At 33.8% G+C, this 24,303-nt stretch overlaps 1 protein-coding gene across 1 annotated transcript in view; it reads right to left on the bottom strand.

The window, feature by feature from the left end:
• LOC124365481 overlaps nt 1-24,303 on the bottom strand; it is an 87,372-nt gene that overhangs the window by 50,696 nt on the left and 12,373 nt on the right. The window contains 7 exon segments of the mRNA XM_046821464.1: nt 841-914; nt 3,116-3,266; nt 8,044-8,199; nt 9,458-9,678; nt 13,042-13,277; nt 13,279-13,368; nt 21,001-21,221. Coding sequence (XP_046677420.1) covers nt 841-914; nt 3,116-3,266; nt 8,044-8,199; nt 9,458-9,678; nt 13,042-13,277; nt 13,279-13,368; nt 21,001-21,221 — 1,149 coding nt within the window.

The raw sequence follows: 24,303 nt of genomic DNA, 5'->3' as shown, positions 1-24,303 counted from the left end.
ATTAAATTACTTTTTTGGATTTTTTTTTAAGGTAAAATAATTTACCCCTTTTGAAAAGGGGGGTAGAAGGGGGTAAATATAAATTTTCAAATTGCAATCCCTATCTTGTGACATGTCATATTAAATGTAAACACAATGACATTAAGAAAAACCTTTACACTATTTATAGCAAAAGTTATGGGCAAATAACACAAAAATAATAATCTGTAGGGACAATGTCAATTTCTTGAGTATAGCATCACAATGCACGCATGACATTGTTTAGTAATACTTTGAGGTGCCCAGCTTAACCCTTTTACTGTAGTATCCAATGTTTCTGGTGTGCATAGTTTTGATAAGAGGTGTCTCTTTCTAGGTGGCATTACAATGTAAGGGATTATTTTACCCATAACTTTTTGCTAGAGTTGGTTTGTTTATGTTATTGTGTTTCTTTTGAATTTACCTTTCAAATCACATGTCACAAGCTATCTTAACCTCTATAGGTTGAAATTTAAAAATTTAAAGTAACCCCCCTCAACCAAATGGTGGTGAGATTTTTTACTCTCCAAAAAGTATTTTAATTGGCATGGTGAAGATTGTACTCCGATATCTCAATCCGTTTGGAATATATCCAGGCATATCAGGACTTAATTTATATATATATTAGTTTTTATTATTATTTACTCAATAATATTACTGTGCTGCATTCATAATACATATTATTATTTGTACATATATGTTATAATAAAAACGTTTATTACTTAATTAGTCTGCCAAATTTTGTATATAATCTATTTCATGCAGGAAGGAGGAGGACGTCTTTCTCCTCAGAAAAACACTACTAAATTACAAGTTACTTACTTATAGTTTTGGAGAAATCAGAAAATATGAAGTCATTTTCTTCATTCCCTTCCTTAGTCCTCTTGAATTTCTCTCTAAAAAAAAGGAAAAATTATCAAACACTAACACTTGACACAGTTCCCGAACAAATAGTTTCCTTATTTTGTAATATTAAACTACTACTCATAACAATATACTCCGAGTACATGAACCAGTCAATTATGAAGTAACTCTGTGTTCTTGTCTACCATAATGAGTGAGGTTACAGTCGAGCAGAAAGGATGTGGCAAGAGGATGGATGTCCTGAATACTAATATCATGACTAATATACATATATCCACAATAGATATACTGGCAATTCACACTGCTTCATTGTCACTTAAGAAAAATGAACAAGACTATTATATTATAATAAACCCCTTGACGGTTTTTTGTACCTAAAATTATGTTGTTTTTCTGAATATGTAACAGCATTACTTTTTTAAGTGAATTTTTAACCCTGGAACTGGCGATCATATTTCTCTCAGTGGCGGAGTGTTTTTAGTACTTCATACATTGCCTTATATTTATTTTATTATTACATGTTTAATATAAAGTACCTATGTCATATTTTTTTTTTTATTATTCAGCATTGTTCAAGGAACATTTTTTCACATAATATAATTAAAACAAAAAAAATATCCTTACTCTACCTCTTCATGGAAAAAACATTTTTAGAAAAAAGAAAAGTGTTTTACAAGTTTTTGGTTTGTAAAATTGTTGTTGTTAGTGATATGCAAAATCCAAAATATAAAAATAGAAAGAGCAAATATTTTTAATTCTGAGTAAAAATAAAACAACACGTAGTTTATAAGATATTTTTACATGTGGTACACGATACAAAAATCATACACTGACATTCGAAAGTGCTACTTACCAACAAAAAGTAAGAACTTCAAAGCTCACTTGGATTTGTACAATCTTGTAACTATTAGTTCATATTCATTCTCTATTTTTTATTATATATTATTTTAAATTATGTTCTGATTGAATGTCTAAATCGGAATCCTCATTATTGCTTATTTCATGTACAACTAGTTCTCGAATGTCACTTGAACGATCACGGAAATTATGATCCATTACGTAAACACGCACAAAAAACTTACTATTATTGTGTCATATACACAACCATCATTACAACGAACTCAAACAAACAATAAACCAGACAGAACACCATGCAGCTGATGAAATAACAATAGCCAAATAAACCAGTTGACTCATCGCTGCGTGAGCAACTAGAGATTATAAAACGTATGGACGTGTAACGAAACGATAAAATTATTTATTAGTGTATTATTTACATTAATTGAACCTTCCTCTTTCGATTGGTATCAATACCGATACTCTTTGATCGTGTTTTAAGTACATAATATTGAGAAATAAAAGACATATTTAAAACGCCCGATATCGGGCGCTTTAACGGGGGATATCGGGCGGTTGCCAGTTCCAGGGTTAAGCTGTGTTTTACAGGGACAGATTTAGATTAAATAAGTACTTTTTTATGCAAAAAATTTAATTTTAGTATCTTTCAATATTTTACACTTTTTTATGTATTGCCCACTAAGTTATTTTCACTATCCATGTCCATAGCATCATTACGCAAAAAAAGCCAATCATCTATTTGTGCATCGGATTTATCCATGGTATAATATACACTAGAAATGAAATCATAAAATATTTCAGGATAGGTTGCTACAACTTCACACAGTAGCTGTCTGCACTTTGTGGCTACAGCAAACTCACCAAGACGCAAACACTCATGACAGAGGACCAAGGAAGTTTTAAAATGGCGGACGTTACTCGGTTTTCAGTTATTTTGATGGAATAATTTAATCATCTGCCATTTTAAAATGGGTAAAAGGATTTTTATAATATTTTATTTTCAAAAAGATCTACTAAAGGTTAATATAATTCTCAAGTTTCATAACTTTATCTTAACTGGTTCAAAAGATATATTTGTTTTTGTAAAAACACATACAGACAGATAGAAAAACTAAAGGTTTTTAGGGACATACCTTTATATTGAACTTTATTGCTCATTTTTTATATGTAGAACAAAATCCCAAAGTATTGGAACACTTTTACTGAATAATCTGTATGTTGATTGAGTATAATCAAATTTTAAAATGATGTTTTTATTTTGTATGTGAAGAAACAATTGTTTTGTGAAGCAATGTGAAGAATTGTTGAATAGTTTCTTTTAATTTATCACAAAAAACTATTATAATTTACACTATTTACTTAATATTTTACTTACTTGAAAGCAAGAGCAACTAGCACTTGGAGATCTCTAAATGCAAAACCTGACGTCTGAGAAGCCACCATTTGCAAGACTTTAGTATCAACTTGTTTACCGTTGCAATAAAAAAAGTACTGAATTATATCTTCTCTTTGCTCACAGTTGGGAACTTTCAAAAGTGGCCGTTTCCAGAAATAACTGGTTAATGCTGGAGTTGATATGCTCGATATATTGAGTTGTAGCTATTATCACAAGAGGCCATTTTGACTTCAAGAGCCGAACTTGCTGCTTGAAACAGTTTCAGTACACGGACGTCTTCTTTGGAGTCTGCCATCTTGGCATAAATCCTGAAAACAAGCATTTTCATTTTTGTACTTCATCAAAGTCTGATGTTAACAAACATTGACTGATACCTTATTTAATTTACTACAATATTAACCCTTAGTGCTCGTCTGTCAACTTATGAGATTGTCCATTTTGACTCATGCAGCCATTTTGGGTAACCATGACTTTATGACCACATTCGGTCAGTCAGTTCCCCAGGCCACTCTGAATAGCACACTGTATTGCATGGTTATGAAATTCAAACCTTACCCAAGTGTAGCTGAAAAGTACTGTAATCTATCGGTCAAATAAGGAACTAAATTAATATTTCACATTTTGCAGCACATACCACAGTAATAATTCTTTTAGAGTTTTTTTTTTACATTAGTGTCAGTGCCACTGTAACTATAACAGTGTATCTGATCAATTTATTATTAATACTAGTGCATTTGGTGGAGCCAACCATAAAAATATAGAAATGAGCTTATATTCTATTGATAGCAGATATCTACTTAGAGACTTCAAGGCTACGTAGAGATTCTTTGTTTGAAGGTTATTTTTGATGATGGAAGGATTGTGAAGGAAACAGGATTTTTCCGGACATTTGTCATCGTACAGTGAAACAAGAAATCAGTAACACTACGTTTCGAGATCAGATTGCAGATCTCGAAAACATAGTGTTACTGATTTCTTGTTTCACTGAACGATGGCAAATGTCCGGAAAAATCCTGTTTCCTTCACTACCTAGAGATCTGAACTGAAAGATGCTACTCAGGTGCATCCTCCTCAGACAGCCACACCACACTTTACTGTTAGTAATACTCGTAATAAATATAGAGTGATGGAAATCTTGTGCTTATATATACAAGAGTAATTTATGATACTGAACATTACTTAGATTATTTGCTTAACATCACACTGACCTTCCCATCCTTGACTAGCCACTGCATCATTTCATGAAATTGACACAAATATGCAGGAGGGGTCTCTCCCCAGTGGTGGGAAGTGGGACAAGCATCTTGTCTCTGTTTTATCAGCTGTGTGGATCGTGTCTAACTTGTGCCATTTTGTTTACACTACAGCTACTTACCTATTCTATACTGTAGTATATTGTATTTTTCTGTGTAGGCCTATACAAGCGGTAAAATATTAATTGAACAGAATAACATAGCTTATAGATATATCCAGGGAGCTTGCATTTTGGTGTGAGGTTAGCCGCTAAGTGACAGTGGCCAGGTCAGGGGATAGAACAAGCGGGCAAGTGCTGAGCAGTGGTGGGGATATTGAGAGAGGGTGGCATCACAGCTGCAGAGGGGTATTTACCCCACCCTGAGTGAACTAAAATCACCCAATATATGTTTGTAAGCGGTTTGCCTATAGCATGCCCACTATGGCTTCGCCTATTGCAGTTCCAACTCTTGTGTTGGCAGGAATCTCAAGCCTGCGTTTGTGTAGACCTGTTCTCAAACATCGCTGAAATCTGTGACATTCATAAGAATAAGTCACAGTTTTAACTCTTCCCTCTACACCAGGTCCATAACCTCATAAGTGCAAATATATGGATATTATCAGGCACCATTACATTCATCAGTGTAAACAAATTTTTTCAATTTTCAATCCATATTTCAAGCCTCGGCATCCAATACAATGAGTGTTGAGTTCATGTGAGTGATATTGCAGTTTTATGCAAGTTCAAGACGCACAACAATAAAATTTGGAATTGTACAAATTTTTACTGAGATAACAGTACAAAAATTGAAAACCATACATCTTTGAGGTTCTCATCGAATAACCAACAATACAAAAACTGAACAAACAGCAGATCTCAATGTAGGCCATGTCTTGTCACAGTAATCTGCTCTAAATCAGTTATTTATTATTTGATGTAAATCATTTTAGTGTCATTAGATTTTGTAACAGGTCAAATTACGACATTTGAATATTCGCGGGGAATTGGCAAAACTATGACGTCAATGAATCGGCAGACTGTGACGTCAGTGAATCACATGTTGTCGGAATTGAGATTTATTTAATAACGAAGAAATTTATTGAACTTTATTCGGGAAAAGATTTGATTAATTAAGTAAACATAACCAAAATTCGTGTTTTTACAAAAACATTAAATAGAATTACGCAGAAAAGCCAATTGTGGTATGAATGACTTGTATATTGATGACGTCATAAAGCACATGTTGCTAAAAATTTAAATAAAAAGCTTTGAAAAAATAATAAAAAGAAAATAGAAATACTTAAATTGATTAATTATAGTAAACGTAATAAATTTCGACAATTATAAAAAAAAAGAATTAAATTAAATTTATTCGTGAAGACGCTGATTTGAACGAGAGAGGGGATGAGTATTGTTTTGAGTCGGTATCCGTCGTTTTGTACGGAGATTCGCTCTTCTTTCATCAGACTCGAAGCAAGGAGGTTGTGTTAGTTCTCCTGGGATAGTAATGATCTGTTGTATAGTATATTGAAATTTAATCAAGGATGGGATATTGTTTAGACTTTTAAAATTATCAAAGCACTGCAAGGTGAGTGAAATTATAATATGTGTTGAGAGTGTGACATTTAATAAATTAATCTCGTGGTCACTGGGTTTGACTTTCTTTAAATATCCCTTTTATAAAAAGTGTGGAGTGATGTTAAATTTTTGTAATCATTACTTAACATATTTTGGAACCCTGACATACACACAGACTTGTCTCTGGTGATAACACCAGAGACGTTCAAATCTAATAATTTTTAAGTAATACCGAGGGAATACAGCTAGCATTGGGCAAGATGGCGACCGATACCATGATGAGCAACATGGTACAACAACGTGCCACTGGTGACAAGGGGCGTACAACTACATGGTGAGTCAATAACTCTAAAGAACTGACTTTCAGCAAATTATCGCAACCAACGTAGGGGTGACACATAGCAAATTGGCGTTATAATCTGCCACTCTCATCAAATTGACATCACTTCAAATCTGAAATACATCAATTGGCACAGCAACGAGGGGCCTTCATCAAATCTGACACACATCAATTTGTGAAAAACCCCTTCTAAAAACTGTTATTCTTACAATTCTTGAGAAACATGCTAGTTTTTAAGATATTCAAAGTTTAAAAGTTTTAATTGCTGCCATTTTGATAATAATAAAGATAATTTCGTCAGATTGGTTTCAGTAACTGGCCTTGTAAAACATTTGAGTCAAATTTGGTATAAATATATTTTAATTTATTACTTTTTAAGATAATAATTTTTTAATAAATAAACACATACAGACAGATAGATGGGAAACTAAGCATTAGAGACCCATAATCATATGGTGAATTACGTTGTCATTACCTGAGCAATAACGTGCTATACCTGTGTCCAGAGAGTTATGGGACATCCTGTACAAATGAAGCTTCATGAAAAACATCAAGTCTATAGGTCAGTTTGTTTACAGATATAGTGTGGACAGACAAATAGAAATGAAATGTTTCCAGCCCCACGAGTTTGATCTCTGCCACTGGACACTTGGGTGTTCAGTCCCACCGCACAGTTTATAAAGATATTTGGTAATGTGGGCAAGCCTTGCTTGCTTAAGCTAACCATCTGGAACTTTTATGGGTCCCAGACTATTAGGAAATCTTAAATCATAAAAATGCAGACACACTGGCAAAAGAAAGATTCAACATATCTTAATTAGGCCACAATCGGTCCAAGTAGCATCTAAGTTCAGATATAAGAGTCACTGTCAAAGTTCTTGCCGGGACAGAACATTGCAACTCTAGCAGTCAATCATTGACAAACTTTGTGTAAAAAACCTTCTCAAAGATCCCAAAGTACTTCGACAGGATTCTGTATGCTGCTTACCCAAACAAAAAACATCAGAAATAATTGTACATATATTAAATTGTTGAAGCAATAACGACAAGAATTAAATGTGAAACTGGCATTAGCATACCACTTGTGAATATAGGAATAAAGATTGGCCTAACAGATGTTTTGGATAGCTTAATTTAGTCAAACTTCATCGCCTCAAATCCTCCATCTAGCCGGATTACAACACTACATCATGATTGCAGGAATGGAATCTCTTTCTTAGGATTATACATGATTTCAGAGGACTGAATCACCTAAGATCAAGTCAACTGTTCTTAACCTTAACATATAAAGTGATTGGTGCAGGTTCATCATTGATAGGGAATTCAGGAAGGACTGGAGCTGCTTCCTACTGAGGTCTTACCAGATAAAAACTATGGGGATATGTTGAAAATCTTGCCCTCAGTCGTTGATTTGTCACCTTGAAAGAAAGAGACAACGTTGTTTCTATCCTACCGGTCTATTTGGGTAAAAGATGTGTCTCCCTCAGATCCACCACTCCTAACAAGCCTTCAGCACACTGAACGAGACCTGTTCACATTGTACTAAACTTGTTCACTAAATTTATCCCAGTCAGGGATGTACCACTCCTGGACAATCTTTTGGGTGTCCAGATGTAGGCCCATCAGTATTTCACTGTGCCCACTTCAGGTTCTGCCAGACAGGTATAAATCAGCCGGAAGTGCAACCCCTTCTGATTCTGATGTAAAAATGAACTTCAATTTTATGTTATTGATAGCACAGTGTGTCTTACTTACCTCGATGTTGGCGAGGTGTAAGAGACAAGGTGCAAGGCCTTTTTAGCTGACTGAAAATCGCTTTAACTTTGGCCTCGGACTGTCCTGGCGCTGCTCCACCCACATTAACACAATCCACTCTCCAGTAGTGCAGCCCATGGTATTGGCTGAGAGTGTCTGCAGTAGCAGTGACTTCCCCGTTTGCCATTATTCCCCGAAAGGAGAAAGATTGGACTCAGCTCAATATCTGAGAAAACAAAGACTGTCAACCTAAGTTTGTAATTATTTTCTTACAAACTACCCATGAATTAAAACTGTAACTTTGACTCTGTTCTGATACAAGGTTTTGTAGCAGTGTGGAATTTGAAGCAAAACATCTCTTGATACATTGCTATTTGTAAAATCTATTAAAATTTTTATATACATTTTGGTACTTATGTATTATACCAACCACATTTTGACTGTTTTGTGTGTATATTTAAGTTACGAATAACAAAAACTTACCTAAACATAACTGTCCAGCACATGTTTTACTTATAATTAACCTACTCTTTTCCATATTTTAACCTACCCAACTCATAACCTATATTTAAAAACTATCATATCCAAGATAAATATATAGGTCTAAAAAAAGAACAAAAACTTACATTATCTAACTACCTGACTACTCCACAACCTACAGTCTCTATTCACATCCGGACCGCCCTACTTGAGGGCCAACCATCTTACTAGGAAACAAAACCGACTGTCGTGTCGACGATTCTTCCCATTTCCCTTTGCCTGTTCAGATAAGATAAACCAATACAACATTTTGATTTATCTCATCAGGGTATGGTCATCTGAGGAAGCATCTTCACAGGATCCGCTCTGTAAAATGTGTTACGAGCAGGAGGAAACTGCTGAACACCTGCTCTGTGAATGCCCTGCAATAGCAAGGGAGCGGTACACCATCTTTGGTAGTATGGATAAGGATGGCAAATTTCTCCAGTAGGCCCTGATCGGTTGTTTTTGGCAGTTTGTAGAACTGCTGAAACTGTAGACTGGTCGGCCTCATGGTGTACTTCCGGGATGTGCAAAAGGCCCTTGAGGCTTAAGTGCATGCCAATAAGCGCCCCATAGAAGAAAAAGAATACATTTAGTCTTTCTAACGATGTTTCTTTAATTAAGGTATATTTTTCTTTTTTAAACACAAATTACAAAATGTGTGGTCAGTATAAATAATGCTTAAGTACCTAAATTTAAAAGTAAACTGTTCAATAATGCTCTGAAGAAAAAGTGTGTAAAAAAATCTTACCATTTATTCTTTTAGAATGAGAAACAAATGGTTCAATCCACTGGCACAAAGTGTTGAAAATATCTCCAAAACTGGGTGGAACAAGGATTTGTCTACAAGTTCTTAAAATCTCCAAGGTATCGGAACACAGGAATCTGATACTGAGGTTGCTGTACACAGGCACTGTTCTAGGAGGCAGGAACCCTTGCTGATTTGCTACTTGATACAATGCTGATGATCTGTCAACCACACATCCTCTACAGACATCGTTTGGATATAACTCACTTTTCTGAGTGCTTTGGAGTTCACACACCTTGAAATAAACGCTCCCGATATTCACAAAACTGCCCAGATCAAGTTTATGACACTCGTCCACATGCACACTGAACACATCACCATCACATAAGTATTTTTGAGATGAAAAATATTTTGTCAGCAGATTATCAATGGAACTATTGTCTGAGTGCACGTCTGACTGTAATGCTGACAGAACTACTTTTGTAGCTTTTGCTGGTGGTAAGTTTTCATAAAAATTTGCGGCAATAACGGTGACACAAGTTTTGTCAATTTCAAAAGCACCATCTGGTGCTCTCTTCGTCTAATATCATTTTTCTAAATTGAAAAGCAGATCCTCACTCATAACAATTGCATCTTCTGATACTCTTTCATCCTTAACAACTTGAACAAGCCTTTTTGACACTAAGGTGCTATTTTGAATGGACTGTTGGTGGATGTTGAAGTTTAAAGGATAGCACAGCCCACCGTAATAATTGAGTCCAAACTACAGTTTAAACCTAATTTTGTAACATTTTTTTTCGTTCAGTATTAAGCTATTTGATCCTAAATTGAGTTGTTGAGTTGATGTATTCACCAAAGCACTTTCAAATGATGACAAAAAATTATTCAGTTGGCAGACTTAGGATAAAGAACTTTTTCTTGTGGACCACAAACTTCTCCCATCATTCAAATATTCTGAAAACACACAATAAATACATCTCTGTTGTCAAAAACAGATTTTAGTACATGCAAGCATCACTATTCTACAATTCTATATGTATACTAAAAATATTTAATTTTATATATATAATGCTTTTTCTTCTCTTACGATAAGAAAGCTTATCAATTGCACTTAGTCTTATAAGAACCTTAGCCTTCCAGAGTAACAGGATATTCAGGATGGGTTAGATTAGGGGGTAGGGGCCGCCTTCTATCAAGATCCAATGAGGAAGAATTAGGGCACTAATCTCAAAATTCATGTCCCCCCCCTCACCCCAAAAGAAGGGGAGGTCAGCAGCTCTAGCCTCTCTAGTCAAAGCAAAGCACGGACTAGTCACACCCTTGTTGAGGCTAGCAAAATCTCTGATTACTTAGGGAAACAAACCCCATTAACTCCAACAGTCATCTCCCGCAGTAGACTAGTCCTATTGAAATTACCCTTCCACTCCAGAATCTCGAAATTTGTGGTTAGTGATGTTTCCGCTCCTTGACATCCATAAAGTTGCCCAGATTTAAGTGACAGGATCGGTTTTTGCTGTGCCCAGTGGTTAGGTTCAACTGGAAGGTGTAAACCAGCAAGAAGTGATCCCTGCTCGGGTTAATTTTAAATTAGTATTAAATAATATTGTCACTTTACTCTTGTTTTAAATAAATAATGGATACAAGTGGTAGTAATTTTTTTAATGTCTTCATAAGCAAGAGAATGTTATTGCTCTATTTTATAATTAACAAACACAAAGATTTAAAGTTCAAACCGTGTTCACTACCAATAGCCAAAGGAAGCACACTGTGGTGTGTGCCAACGATAGACATTGCACCGCAACCACCAATACAGTTCTATCACTAAAAGTGTCGGAGATGAATTTTTTAATTACATAAGGGACTAGTTAGATTTCTCTTTTTTTAGATCTAATAAAACTGAATATGTAACAGCATTACTTTTTTAAGTGAATTTTTAACCCTGGAACTGGCGATCATATTTCTCTCAGTGGCGGAGTGTTTTTAGTACTTCATACATTGCCTTATATTTATTTTATTATTACATGTTTAATATAAAGTACCTATGTCATATTTTTTTTTTTATTATTCAGCATTGTTCAAGGAACATTTTTCACATAATATAATTAAAACAAAAAAAATATCCTTACTCTACCTCTTCATGGAAAAACATTTTTAGAAAAAAGAAAAGTGTTTTACAAGTTTTTGATTTGTAAAATTGTGTTTGTTAGTGATATGCAAAATCCAAATATAAAAAAGAAAGAGCAAATATTTTTAATTCTGAGTAAAAATAAAACAACACGTAGTTTATAAGATATTTTTACATGTGGTACACGATACAAAAATCATACACTGACATTCGAAAGTGCTACTTACCAACAAAAGTAAGAACTTTCAAAGCTCACTTGGATTTGTACAATCTTGTAACTATTAGTTCATATTCATTCTCTATTTTTTATTATATATTTTTTAAATTATGTTCTGATTGAATGTCTAAATCGGAATCCTCATTATTGCTTATTTCATGTACAACTAGTTCTCGAATGTCACTTGAACGATCACGGAAATTATGATCCATTACGTAAACACGCACAAAAAACTTACTATTATTGTGTCCATATACACAACCATCATTACAACGAACTCAAACAAACAATAAACCAGACAGAACACCATGCAGCTGATGAAATAACAATAGCCAAATAAACCAGTTGACTCATCGCTGCGTGAGCAACTAGAGATTAAAAAACGTATGGACGTGTAACGAAACGATAAAATTATTTATTAGTGTATTATTTACATTAATTGAACCTTCCTCTTTCGATTGGTATCAATACCGATACTCTTTGATCGTGTTTTAAGTACATAATATTGAGAAATAAAAGACATATTAAAACGCCCGATATCGGGCGCTTTAAACGGGGGATATCGGGCGGTTGCCAGTTCCAGGGTTAAGCTGTGTTTTACAGGGACAGATTTAGATTAAATAAGTACTTTTTTATGAAAAAAATTTAATTTTAGTATCTTTCAATATTTTACACTTTTTATGTATTGCCCACTAAGTTATTTTCACTATCCATGTCCATAGCATCATTACGCAAAAAAAGCCAATCATCTATTTGTGCATCGGATTTATCCATGGTATAATATACACTAGAAATGAAATCATAAAATATTTCAGGATAGGTTGCTACAACTTCACACAGTAGCTGTCTGCACTTTGTGGCTACAGCAAACTCACCAAGACGCAAACACTCATGACAGAGGACCAAGGAAGTTTTAAAATGGCGGACGTTACTCGGTTTTCAGTTATTTTGATGGAATAATTTAATCATCTGCCATTTTAAAAATGGGTAAAAGATTTTTATAATATTTTATTTTCAAAAAGATCTACTAAAGGTTAATATAATTCTCAAGTTTCATAACTTTATCTTAACTGGTTCAAAAGATATATTTGTTTTTGTAAAAACACATACAGACAGATAGAAAACTAAAGGTTTTTTAGGACATACCTTTATATGAACTTTATTGCTCATTTTTATGTGTAGAACAAAATCCCAAAGTATTGGAACACTTTTACTGAATAATCTGTATGTTGATTGAGTATAATCAAATTTTAAAATGATGTTTTTATTTTGTATGTGAAGAAACAATTGTTTTGTGAAGCAATGTGAAGAATTGTTGAATAGTTCTTTTAATTTATCACAAAAAACTATTATAAATTTACACTATTTACTTAATATTTTACTTACTTGAAAGCAAGAGCAACTAGCACTTGGAGATCTCTAAGTGCAAAACCTGACGTCTGAGAAGCCACCATTTGCAAGACTTTAGTATCAACTTGTTTACCGTTGCAATAAAAAAAGTACTGAATTATATCTTCTCTTTGCTCACAGTTGGGAACTTTCAAAGTGGCCGTTTCCAGAAATAACTGGTTAATGCTGGAGTTGATACGCTCGATATATTGAGTTGTAGCTATTATCACAAGAAGGCCATTTTGACTTCAAGAGCCGAACTTGCTGCTTGAAACAGTTCAGTACACGGACGTCTTCTTTGGAGTCTGCATCTTGGCATAAATCCTGAAACAAGCATTTTCATTTTTGTACTTCATCAAAGTCTGATGTTAACAAACATTGACTGATACCTTATTTAATTTACTACAATATTAACCCTTAGTGCTCGTCTGTCAACTTATGAGATTGTCAATTTTGACTCATGCAGCCATTTTGGGTAACCATGACTTTATGACCACATTCGGTCAGTCAGTTCCCCAGGCCACTCTGAATAGCACACTGTATTGCATGGTTATGAAATTCAAACCTTACCCAAGTGTAGCTGAAAAGTACTGTAATCTATCGGTCAAATAAGGAACTAAATTAATATTTCACATTTTGCAGCACATACCACAGTAATAATTCTTTTAGAGTTTTTTTTTTACATTAGTGTCAGTGCCACTGTAACTATAACAGTGTATCTGATCAATTTATTATAATACTAGTGCATTTGGTGGAGCCAACCATAAAATATAGAAATGAGCTTATATTCTATTGATAGCAGATATCTACTTAGAGACTTCAAGGCTACGTAGAGATTCTTTGTTTGAAGGTTATTTTTGATGATGGAAGGATTGTGAAGGAAACAGGATTTTTCCGGACATTTGTCATCGTACAGTGAAACAAGAAATCAGTAACACTACGTTTCGAGATCAGATTGCAGATCTCGAAACATAGTGTTACTGATTTCTTGTTTCACTGAACGATGGCAAATGTCCGGAAAAATCCTGTTTCCTTCACTACCTAGAGATCTGAACTGAAAGATGCTACTCAGGTGCATCCTCCTCAGACAGCCACACCACACTTTAACTGTTAGTAATACTCGTAATAAATATAGAGTGATGGAAATCTTGTGCTTATATATACAAGAGTAATTTATGATACTGAACATTACTTAGATTATTTGCTTAACATCACACTGACCTTCCCATCCTTGACTAGCCACTGCATCATTTCATGAAATTGAGACAAATATGCAGGAGGGGTCTCTCCCCAGTGGTGGGAAGTGGGACAAGCATCTTGTCTCTGTTTTATCAGCTGTGTGGATCGTGTCTAACTTGTGCCATTTTTTTTACACTACAGCTACTTACCTATTCTATACTGTAGTATATTGTATTTTTTCTGTGTAGGCCTATACAAGCGTAAAATATTAATTGAACAGAATAACATAGCTTATAGATATATCCAGGGAGCTTGCATTTTGGTGTGAGGTTAGCCGCTAAGTGACAGTGGCCAGGTCAGAGGATAGAACAAGCGGGCAAGTGCTGAGCAGTGGTGGGGATATTGAGAGAGGGTGGCATCACAGCTGCAGAGGGGTATTTACCCCACCCTGAGTGAACTAAAATCACCCAATATATGTTTGTAAGCGGTTTGCCTATAGCATGCCCACTATGGCTTCGCCTATTGCAGTTCCAACTCTTGTGTTGGCAGGAATCTCAAGCCTGCGTTTGTGTAGACCTGTTCTCAAACATCGCTGAAATCTGTGACATTCATAAGAATAAGTCACAGTTTTAACTCTTCCCCTCTACACCAGGTCCATAACCTCATAAGTGCAAATATATGGATATTATCAGGCACCATTACATTCATCAGTGTAAACAAATTTTTTCAATTTTCAATCCATATTTCAAGCCTCGGCATCCAATACAATGAGTGTTGAGTTCATGTGAGTGATATTGCAGTTTTATGCAAGTTCATGACGCACAAATATAAAATTTGGAATTGTAAAAATTTTTACTGAGATAACAGTACAAAAAATTGAAAACCATACATCTTTGAGGTTCTCATCGAATAACCAACAATACAAAAACTGAACAAACAGCAGATCTCAATGTAGGCCATGTCTTGTCACAGTAAATCTGCTCTAAATCAGTTATTTATTATTTGATGTAAATCATTTTAATGTCATTAGATTTTGTAACAGGTCAAATTACGACATTTGAATATTCACGGGGAATTGGCAAACTGTGACGTCAATGAATCGGCCAAGACTGTGACGTCATGTGAATCACATGTTGTCGGAATTGAGATTTATTTAATAACAAAGAAATTTATTGAACTTTATTCGGGAAAAGATTTGATTAATTAAAATGAAGTAAACATAACCAAAATTCGTGTTTTTACAAAAACACATTTAAATAGAATTACGCAGAAAAAGCCAATTGTGGTATGAATGACTTGTATATTGATGACGTCATAAAGCACATGTTGCTAAAAAATTTAAATAAAAAAGGTTTTTGAAAAAATAATAAAAAGAAAATAGAAATACTTAAATTTGATTAATTATAGTAAACGTAATAAATTTTTCGACAATTATTAAAAAAGAATTAAATTAAATTTATTCGTGAAGACGCTGATTTGAACGAGAGAGGGATGAGTATTGTTTTGAGTCCGGTATCCGTCGTTTTGTACGGAGATTCGCTTTTTTCTTTCATCAGACTCGAAGCAAGGAGGTTGTGTTAGTTCTCCTGGGATAGTAATGATCTGTTGTAATAGTATATTGAAATTTAATCAAGGATGGAGGAAACAGTGAGGAACAGGTGATATCATTTTATAGCAAGGCTTTAACACAAGCGCAAAAATTTTACTCGATCACAGAATGAAGAAACTGTTTAGCTGTAGTATTAACTTGTAGTAAAAAATTTAGATCATATTTAATAGGACATCCCAGAGTGATAGTTGAGAACAGATCATAAAGCATTGACATTCTAAAAAGTTGTAAATTAACAAATGGTAGATTGTTGAGATGGGCTTTAGCATTACAAGAGTTTAATCTTGAAATAGAAATTTGTTTTAAAGGGAAAGAGAACATTCCAGCAGACATACTGTCAAGGATTACACAGAAGGATAGTCAAAATTCAGTAGAAAAATACAGTATCAAGGTTTTGTACAACAAAATTGATTTAGGTTTAAAGATAGTGAGATAAAGGAAATATTAAAGAATCTAGATAAAAAACAAGAACAGGATGAGTATTTGAGAAATATAAAAAATATCTTAAATGACAGCGAAGGAGTTCATTATGGAAAAATAAATAAAATATTTATGGAGTATAGAGGGATAATTTTTAAGAGAAAGGATGAAAATAGTGATGTATGGAAAGTATGTATTCCAGAAGGTATTAAAAAGGATTTAGTTAATTTTACACATTAAAAATATGGACATTTAGGAGGTCAATAAAATATTTAATATACTTAAAGAATATTGTATTTTTAAGAATATGGAAAGAAGTGTAAAGGAACAGTTAAAAAAGTGTATATTGTGCCAAAAGAGTAAACATGGGAATGTAAGACAAGAAGGTAGACAAATGAATATAATATCTCAGAATGTACTAGACTTGGTGTCAATAGATTTGATAGGTCCATTACCAAAGGGAAGAGGAAATGTACAATACATATTAACAATGGTAGATGTTTTTTCAAAATTTTGTGAAATTATATGCCATAAAGAAACCAAACAGTAGAAGTGGTATTAAGTAAAGTAACTAAAGAGTTTATACCAGTCAAGTAGGAAAAATGATAAAGCAATAGTCAGCGACAATGGTCCCATGTTTTAATTCAAATTTGTGGAACACAACTCTTAATAACTTAGATATTAAAGTGTATCACATTACACACTTATCACCCACAAAGTTCAATAGTGGAAAGGACAAACAAAGAAGTAAATAAAATTTGTAGGATATATTGTCATAAAAGACACACTCAATGGCCTGACATTCTGTTATTTGCTGAATATGTGTTAAACAATTCAGTACAGGACACCATTGAAGCAATACCATATGAAGTAATGTTTGGAATAAGATCTGATAATTTTTCTAAGTAAAAATAATTAAATTTCCAATTGAATGTAAATTTAAATCATTTGAATAAAATTAGAATGGTAAGGGAAAAACTTAATAAGTAAGGCAGAAAAAAAAAGGAATAAAAGACATGATGAGAAATTAAATCCAATTAAGTATAGAATAGGTGACAAAGTATTAGTAAAAAACCATATTTTATCAAATGCATTAGATAAGAAGATTAAAAAATATTTCTTACTTTATGAAGGGACCATATGTAATCGCAGGCATTAAAAGAGAAAATGCATATGCATTAAACAGATTAGACAATAATGAATTCTTTGGGATCCGTAATGTAAGGGAACTAAAGAGATTCATAGATTAAGAGTAAGTCAGATTAGTATAGGGGTTGTATACAATATTTAGAATAAGATGTGACAAGGATAATGTAATATAGTAGATAATATATGTAATATGGTTTCCAGTAGGAGATGACAATATAAGGATATTACAATATTGTTTATCAGTAAGAATATATTTAGGAATTTTACAAGGTATTTGTGTATTATTATAACTTGTGAGTGTATAATCTGATAGAGTTAACTTGTATTGAACATGTGAAATGGACACGTTAAACATTATATTCAAAAAATATAGAGGTTACAAGTATTTAAAACTTTAGTACTGTTCTTCATATATATATATATATATATATATATAGATATATATATATATTCATTGATATTTTGTATTAAATTGTAATTTGTGTAATTGATTTATATGTACATTGTTAATTTGTGTAATCATTTTAATATTAATTGTAATTTGTGTAGCTGATTTATATATTCATTGATATTTGTATTAATTGTATTGATTATATGTACACTATAATTTGTGTAATCATTTAATATTAATTGTAATTTGTGTAATTGATTTATATTGTACACTGTAATTTGTGTGAACATTTAATACATTGTAATTTGTGTAATATGATTGTAAGCTTTGCTTTGATATTTTACTTTCTTTTAAATGAATACTTTTAAACAAAATTATCAAGAAATTTAAATAATAGCTTAATTGGACAAAAATTTAAAAGATTTAATTGGAGGAGAAATATAAATTGATAACAAATATGTGATCAATTTTATATTTGGGGGTTGTGTAACAGGTCAAATTACGACATTTGAATATTCGCGGGGAATTGGCAAACTGTGACGTCAATGAATCGGCAGACTGTGACGTCAGTGAATCACATGTTGTCGGAATTGAGATTTATTTAATAACAAAGAAATTTATTGAACTTTATTCGGGAAAAGATTTGATTAATTAAAATGAAGTAAACATAACCAAAATTCGTGTTTTACAAAAACATTAAATAGAATTACGCAGAAAAGCCAATTGTGGTATGAATGACTTGTATATTGATGACGTCATAAAGCACATGTTGCTAAAAATTTAAATAAAAAGGTTTGAAAAAATAATAAAAAGAAAATAGAAATACTTAAATTGATTAATTATAGTAAACGTAATAAATTTCGACAATTATTAAAAAAAGAATTAAATTAAATTTATTCGTGAAGACGCTGATTTGAACGAGAGAGGGGATGAGTATTGTTTTGAGTCGGTATCCGTCGTTTTGTACGGAGATTCGCTCTTCTTTCATCAGACTCGAAGCAAGGAGGTTGTGTTAGTTCTCCTGGGATAGTAATGATCTGTTGTATAGTATATTGAAATTTAATCAAGGATGGGATATTGTTTAGACTTTTAAAATTATCAAAGCACTGCAAGGTGAGTGAAATTATAATATGTGTTGAGAGTGTGACATTTAATAAATTAATCTCGTGGTCACTTGGTTTGACTTTCTTTAAATATCCCTTTTATAAAAAGTGTGGAGTGATGTTAAATTTTGTAATCATTACTTAACATATTTTGGAACCCTGACATACACACAGACTTGTCTCTGGTGATAACACCAGAGACGTTCAAATCTAATAATTTTTTGATTAATACCGAGGGAATACAGCTAGCATTGGGCAAGATGGCGACCGATACCATGATGAGCAACATGGTACAACAACGTGCCACTGGTGACAAGGGGCGTACAACTACATGGTGAGTCAATAACTCTAAAGAACTGACTTTCAGCAAATTATCGCAACCAACGTGGGGGTGACACATAGCAAATTGGCGTTATAATCTGCCACTCTCATCAAATTGACATCACTTCAAATCTGAAATACATCAATTGGCACAGCAACGAGGGGCCTTCATCAAATCTGACACACATTAATTTGTGAAAAACCCCTTCTAAAAACTGTTATTCTTACAATTCTTGAGAAACATGCTAGTTTTTAAGATATTCAAAGTTTAAAAGTTTTAATTGCTGCCATTTTGATAATACTAAAGATAATTTCGTCACATTGGTTTCAGTAACTGGCCTTGTAAACATTTGAGTCAAATTTGGTATAAATATATTTTAATTTATTACTTTTTAAGATAATAATTTTTTAATAAATAACACATACAGACAGATAGATGGGAAACTAAGCATTAGAGACCCATAATCATATGGTGAATTACGTTGTCATTACCTGAGCAATAACGTGCTATACCTGTGTCCAGAGAGTTATGGGACATCCTGTACAAATGAAGCTTCATGAAAAACATCAAGTCTATAGGTCAGTTTGTTTACAGATATAGTGTGGACAGACAAATAGAAATGAAATGTTTCCAGCCCCACGAGTTTGATCTCTGCCACTGGACACTTGGGTGTTCAGTCCCACCGCACAGTTTATAAAGATATTTGGTAATGTGGGCAAGCCTTGCTTGCTTAAGCTAACCATCTGGAACTTTTATGGGTCCCAGACTATTAGGAAATCTTAAATCATAAGATGCAGACACACTGGCAAAAGAAAGATTCAACATATCTTAATTAGGCCACAATCGGTCCAAGTAGCATCTAAGTTCAGATATAAGAGTCACTGTCAAAGTTCTTGCCGGGACAGAACATTGCAACTCTAGCAGTCAATCATTGACAAACTTTGTGTAAAAACCTTCTCAAAGATCCCAAAGTACTTCGACAGGATTCTGTATGCTGCTTACCCAAACAAAAACATCAGAAATAATTGTACATATATTAAATTGTGAAGCAATAACGACAAGAATTAAATGTGAAACTGGCATTAGCATACCACTTGTGAATATAGGAATAAAGAGATTGGCCTAACAGATGTTTTGGATAGCTTAATTTAGTCAAACTTCATTGCCTCAAATCCTCCATCTAGCCGGATTAAAACACTACATCATGATTGCAGGAATGGAATCTCTTTCTTAGGATTATACATGATTTCAGAGGACTGAATCACCTAAGATCAAGTCAACTGTTCTTAACCTTAACATATAAAGTGATTTGTGCAGGTTCATCATTGATAGGGAATTCAGGAAGGACTGGAGCTGCTTCCTACTGAGGTCTTACCAGATAAAAACTATGGGGATATGTTGAAATCTTGCCCTCAGTCGTTGATTGAACACATTTTGAACACTCGTCACCTTGAAAGAAAGAGACAATGTTGTTTCTATCCTACCGGTCTATTTGGGTAAAAGATGTGTCTCCCTCAGATCCACCACTCCTAACAAGCCTTCAGCACACTGAACGAGACCTGTTCACATTGTACTAAACTTGTTCACTAAATTATCCCAGTCAGGGATGTACCACTCCTGGACAATCTTTTGGGTGTCCAGATGTAGGCCCATCAGTATTTCACTGTGCCCACTTCAGGTTCTGCCAGACAGGTATAAATCAGCCGGAAGTGCACCCTTCTGATTCTGATGTAAAAATGAACTTCAATTTTATGTTATTGATAGCACAGTGTGTCTTACTTACCTCGATGTTGGCGAGGTGTAAGAGACAAGGTGCAAGGCCTTTTAGCTGACTGAAAATCGCTTTAACTTTGGCCTCGGACTGTCCTGGCGCTGCTCCACCCACATTAACACAATCCACTCTCCAGTAGTGCAGCCCATGGTATTGGCTGAGAGTCTGCAGTAGCAGTGACTTCCCCGTGCCATTATTCCCCGAAAGGAGAAAGATTGGACTCAGCTCAATATCTGAGAAAACAAAGACTGTCAACCTAAGTTTGTAATTATTTTCTTACAAACTACCCATGAATTAAAACTGTAACTTTGACTCTGTTCTGATACAAGGTTTTGTAGCAGTGTGAATTTGAAGCAAAACATCTCTTGATACATTGCTATTTGTAAAATCTATTAAAATTTTTATACATTTTGGTACTTATGTATTATACCAACCACATTTTGACTGTTTTGTGTGTATATTTAAGTTACGAATAACAAAAACTTACCTAAACATAACTGTCCAGCACATGTTTTACTTATAATTAACCTACTCTTTCCATATTTTAACCTACCCAACTCATAACCTATATTTAAAACTATCATATCCAAGATAAATATATAGGTCTAAAAAAAGAACAAAAACTTACATTATCTAACATTATCTAACTACCTGACTACTCCACACCCTACAGTCTCTATTCACATCCGGACCGCCCTACTTGAGGGCCAACCATCTTACTAGGAAACAAAACCGACTGTCGTGTCGACGATTCTTCCCATTTCCCTTTGCCTGTTCAGATAAGATAAACCAATACAACATTTTGATTTATCTCATCAGGGTATGGTCATCTGAGGAAGCATCTTCACAGGATCCGCTCTGTAAAATGTGTTACGAGCAGGAGGAAACTGCTGAACACCTGCTCTGTGAATGCCCTGCAATAGCAAGGGAGCGGTACACCATCTTTGGTAGTATGGATAAGGATGGCAAATTTCTCCAGTAGGCCCTGATCGGTTGTTTTTGGCAGTTTGTAGAACTGCTGAAACTGTAGACTGGTCGGCCTCATGGTGTACTTCCGGGATGTGCAAAAGGCCCTTGAGGCTTAAGTGCATGCCAATAAGCGCCCCATAGAAGAAAAAGAATACATTTAGTCTTTCTAACAATGTTTCTTTAATTAAGGTATATTTTTCTTTTTTAAACACAAATTACAAAATGTGTGGTCAGTATAAATAATGCTTAAGGGCCATTCCACACCAAGTCATCCAGGGGTCGACACCCACCCGTCACAGATTTTTAATGAAATTTTGTACACATAATGTAGGCATTTAGATAGGATAAAATCCAAAATTTCAGTTGGGTTCTGACAAATGGTTCCAGACATATGAATTTTTAAATTTATTAGCTAATTCAGTTCCCGAGACCCATTTTGCCGCCAAGTGAGCGTACACGTATTTCTCGGTATTTCTATGTGGAATGGACAATTTTTAAGCTACAGGCTTCAAATTTTACTCATATGTTCAAAACTTAATGCAGAATCATAATATACTATTAAAATGAGATTTGTTATCTACTATCACCATAAAAAATAATTCCGAAACACAAATAATTGGATTTTTCTGAAATCGGAACATCAAGTTACAAAAAGTTTTGTAGCAAAAATCTCTCTCCACCTACCCCTATAAAAGTATATATTACTGGAAAGAGGATAAAATTATCTTTCAAATGGTATAATAATATGAGTGGGGTTTTGTGTATTACCATTTTTATTACACGTCAAAGTAAAAAAAATAAAATTTTACTCTATTAAAACACAAAATATAGCCAAATATTAAAAATACCTATGAAAAATTGTTTTGAAAGAGGCCAATTTTACATAAAATTAAATATGTTAAATCAAATGTTGTTGCGGAATAAGTCACAGTTAAGTTTTAAAACAATTAAGTCACTTATAATGAGTACACAACTTATATTCAGTACTTACTTGATAAATATTTCAACAGGTATGTACATTTTCATGTTAAAAAAAATAAAAATCATTTATACTGAATTGATTATGTTGGTCCATCAAAACTACATTTTTCTTTCTCACACACACACATTGCACTCTAATTACAAACTGAAAATATTCCACGCTTTGTCTCTATTTCTTTCCGAGATACAGAATCAATTTTGTAACGAACGTCCAAGAGAGGTTGTTTCAGGTGGATTAACAATGCATAACAGATGAGCTGCTGGAACAGGGCACTGATCTTCTTTTTGGGGCCAAAAAAAGTTTCACTAGGTCCATGAGGGTGCATAAATTTTTACATCATAATCTCCTTCAACTTCATTGAACACTGGATCATTCCTATCCACCAATTATTTTCATAGACACATGCTACAAAAGAATGAATATTAGGCTCTAGAGTTTGGCAAAGTGTTCTTGAATATGTTTTGTTTTTAAACAGACATCAGTGTCTGAGCTTAGTCGCTTCGCTGTAATTACTTCACTAGTTGCTGGCTGAAAGAAGTGAAAACTTCTTGTTCCCTTTAATAGTTTTCACAACATTCAAAACGGGTTTTCAAGAGACTTTCTTTTGTTTTCAATATCGTTCTCTTTCAAAAAGAAAAAAAACTAATTTTCGAGAACTGATTTGCACAAAATGAGTTACATTTCTTCAGCATTTATGATTTGGTCTGAATCTCTGGCACTTTGTAAGTTTTCCTTTGTTACAGTCCTCTTAACTGTTCCTCCTCCGATCCCAATCACAAACAGTTTTTCCGTGACTTGTTGCATGGAATGACCAACTTGCTTCTAGCCCAAAATCTTCTTTATGGTAACACAAATTTTACCATTGACTTGTAATTTTTATATTGGGCAACTGCAACCATCTGTTAGGTATTCAATTTTGGTTACGTTAGGAAAGTTTGGACTTAATGTACTCAACGGTTTTTTCTTGAACGGAATAGACGAATGGTACATCATGTTTCAAATCATCGGAAATAAAACACAAAGAGGATTCTTTTGTTGTTTCCACCCTCGCTTCTTGAGTAAACAACAACAGGATGAATTGAACAACTTAAATGACTCCAATGCTGATAGGATTGCACTTCATTTTGTAGGACAAAATTGTAATTTTCAGCGAAGTCCATTAGGACTAAGGCTACATCATATTGTAAATTCTTCCTTCCTTTCCCTCATATAGGTGTTTTGTGATTTAGTTATGAAAGAATGTGGAATGAGTGATTCAATTTTATCAATTACAAAGCCAATAAACCTCTTGGCGTGGAAGAAGCATTGTCTGCAGCTTCATGTGACCATCACTTATCCACTGAGGAGAATTTGATTTCTTCCTC

The sequence above is a fragment of the Homalodisca vitripennis genome, chromosome 6, assembly GCF_021130785.1.
Source record: "Homalodisca vitripennis isolate AUS2020 chromosome 6, UT_GWSS_2.1, whole genome shotgun sequence".
Taxonomy (NCBI): domain Eukaryota; kingdom Metazoa; phylum Arthropoda; class Insecta; order Hemiptera; family Cicadellidae; genus Homalodisca; species Homalodisca vitripennis.
Note: the sequence above shows the minus strand (reverse complement) of the source record. Positions and strands in the feature narration are given on the sequence as shown.